We start from the raw sequence: 1,636 nt of genomic DNA, 5'->3' as shown, positions 1-1,636 counted from the left end.
TCTTTTTCCTTCGTCCAGTTTCTAGTTTTAAGTATTCACTAAAAGACTCTATTTTTTTCAACAGAAAAACCCCCACCGTTTATAAGTTCTGCTGTCAACGCGAAWACACTTTTTTTCGGTGGGGTCACCGGAAATGACGTCGCAATGGCTGAGTTTAATATATTTTTCAATCAAAAATTCAGAAAATGTTCTTTAAATATGTATCTTAAATACTGTAAAAAGTTTGAATTAGAATTCCATTTTTTATATAGAAAAAAAAAATTGTTGAAAATATGGTATTTTTTCCCGATGTAAACCCATGTAAACCCCTTAAGGAAATAACAAACCTAATGCCGTGACAGCTTCTCCCGTAAAACTTCGTTGAATATAATAAAATGGTAGACAAGCTGGACCAACTTTCATTGAATAATCAAATTTCTTTTCTGTTTTGACGATAGCAACGTCATTAACACGTGCCGAATAATCAGGATGAATGATTATTTTATTGACTTTGTGAAGTCGAGTCACGTTAGTATCTTGACCTAAATTTAAACAATTTGTTAAATCCCCATTTCATTAAACTATAAGATTATCGTATAAAAGTCATATTTATCTAATAATACACCATAACGAAATGATTGAAAAGTTATTTTCAATGTTATAGATTTTATTAAATGAATATTTAAATAAAAATAAAATAACAATGTTGGACCTGTTGATACGTCGTGTTCCCCAACAATGACTCCTAATATTTCATAGTTATCGACATATTGTATAACACAATGGGCTGCAGTTAACACGTGTCGCGGTGTTATTATGGTTGCACCGCAGAATAAAAAACGTTTGGTAAAATCAACCAAACCTGCCATCATTGGATATTCGTTAATACCAGATTCAACACCTCCTACTATTTTTGACTGTAAATTATCGATAATACAAACATATATTGAAATATTTTTAACAATATTTCTTATTGATTGATTAATAATAATCTTTTTTTTTCAAATTGAATTTTATTTGAAAAATACCAACCGGATTTTTCCAACCGCATTTACATTCCTCTTCGGTAGCCGTTAATGTGCATTGAAATTTACCACCATAAGTGTTGTATCTCGAATGAAATATTATGTTCATGTCAGATCCAATAGATTCTATTGCAAACGAATGCAATCCGCAAAATTTGTATTCGATTTCTTCGCTTATTTTCACTTTCAAGTAATCCATCGTACAATTAGGACTCTGTTTCAACATAGGAAATTTTATAATAATCTATTATTATTATTATTTTTCCTAAGTTATTTTCTTTATTTTTAATTTTTATAATTCAATTTTTTCTAATAGTAAATAATATATTTGAAATGATAACAATGTGTTAAATGGTTGGAAGATTAATTTTACCGGTGGTACGTCGAAAACCGTGCAATTCAATTTTACACGAGTATTACTTGTAGTTTTCCATTGGCAATTATGTTGTCCTATATAATAATCTGGATAGTCAGGATTATATACGTAATAATTGACACCTGGTGATAAATCTTGCGAAAAGTCGCAATCCTCTTCGATACTTTCTTCCGAATTTACTACGCCAAGTAGCATGCAAAATAATGGAACAAATTTTCCTGCAAAACAATGCAAACAAACAAATATATATATATAT

The 1,636-nt window shown here is 29.5% G+C and overlaps 1 protein-coding gene across 1 annotated transcript in view; it reads right to left on the bottom strand.

Moving 5' to 3' along the window:
• Positions 1–1,636, bottom strand: part of LOC106789213 (venom serine protease-like) — a 6,246-nt gene that overhangs the window by 4,219 nt on the left and 391 nt on the right. Inside the window, exons 2-5 of the mRNA XM_014753241.1 lie at positions 1,378–1,598; positions 1,012–1,218; positions 692–896; positions 327–521 (exon numbers count right to left, since the gene is read on the bottom strand). Of these exons, the coding sequence (XP_014608727.1) occupies positions 327–521; positions 692–896; positions 1,012–1,218; positions 1,378–1,598 (828 nt within the window). The remainder of the gene's footprint in view (positions 1–326; positions 522–691; positions 897–1,011; positions 1,219–1,377; positions 1,599–1,636) is intronic.

This window comes from Polistes canadensis, unplaced genomic scaffold (assembly GCF_001313835.1).
Source record: "Polistes canadensis isolate GaletaPanama2010 unplaced genomic scaffold, ASM131383v1 scaffold_171, whole genome shotgun sequence".
Lineage (NCBI taxonomy): Eukaryota > Metazoa > Arthropoda > Insecta > Hymenoptera > Vespidae > Polistes > Polistes canadensis.
The sequence above is the reverse complement of the archived record's forward strand: the minus strand, read 5'-3'. Positions and strand labels throughout refer to the sequence as shown.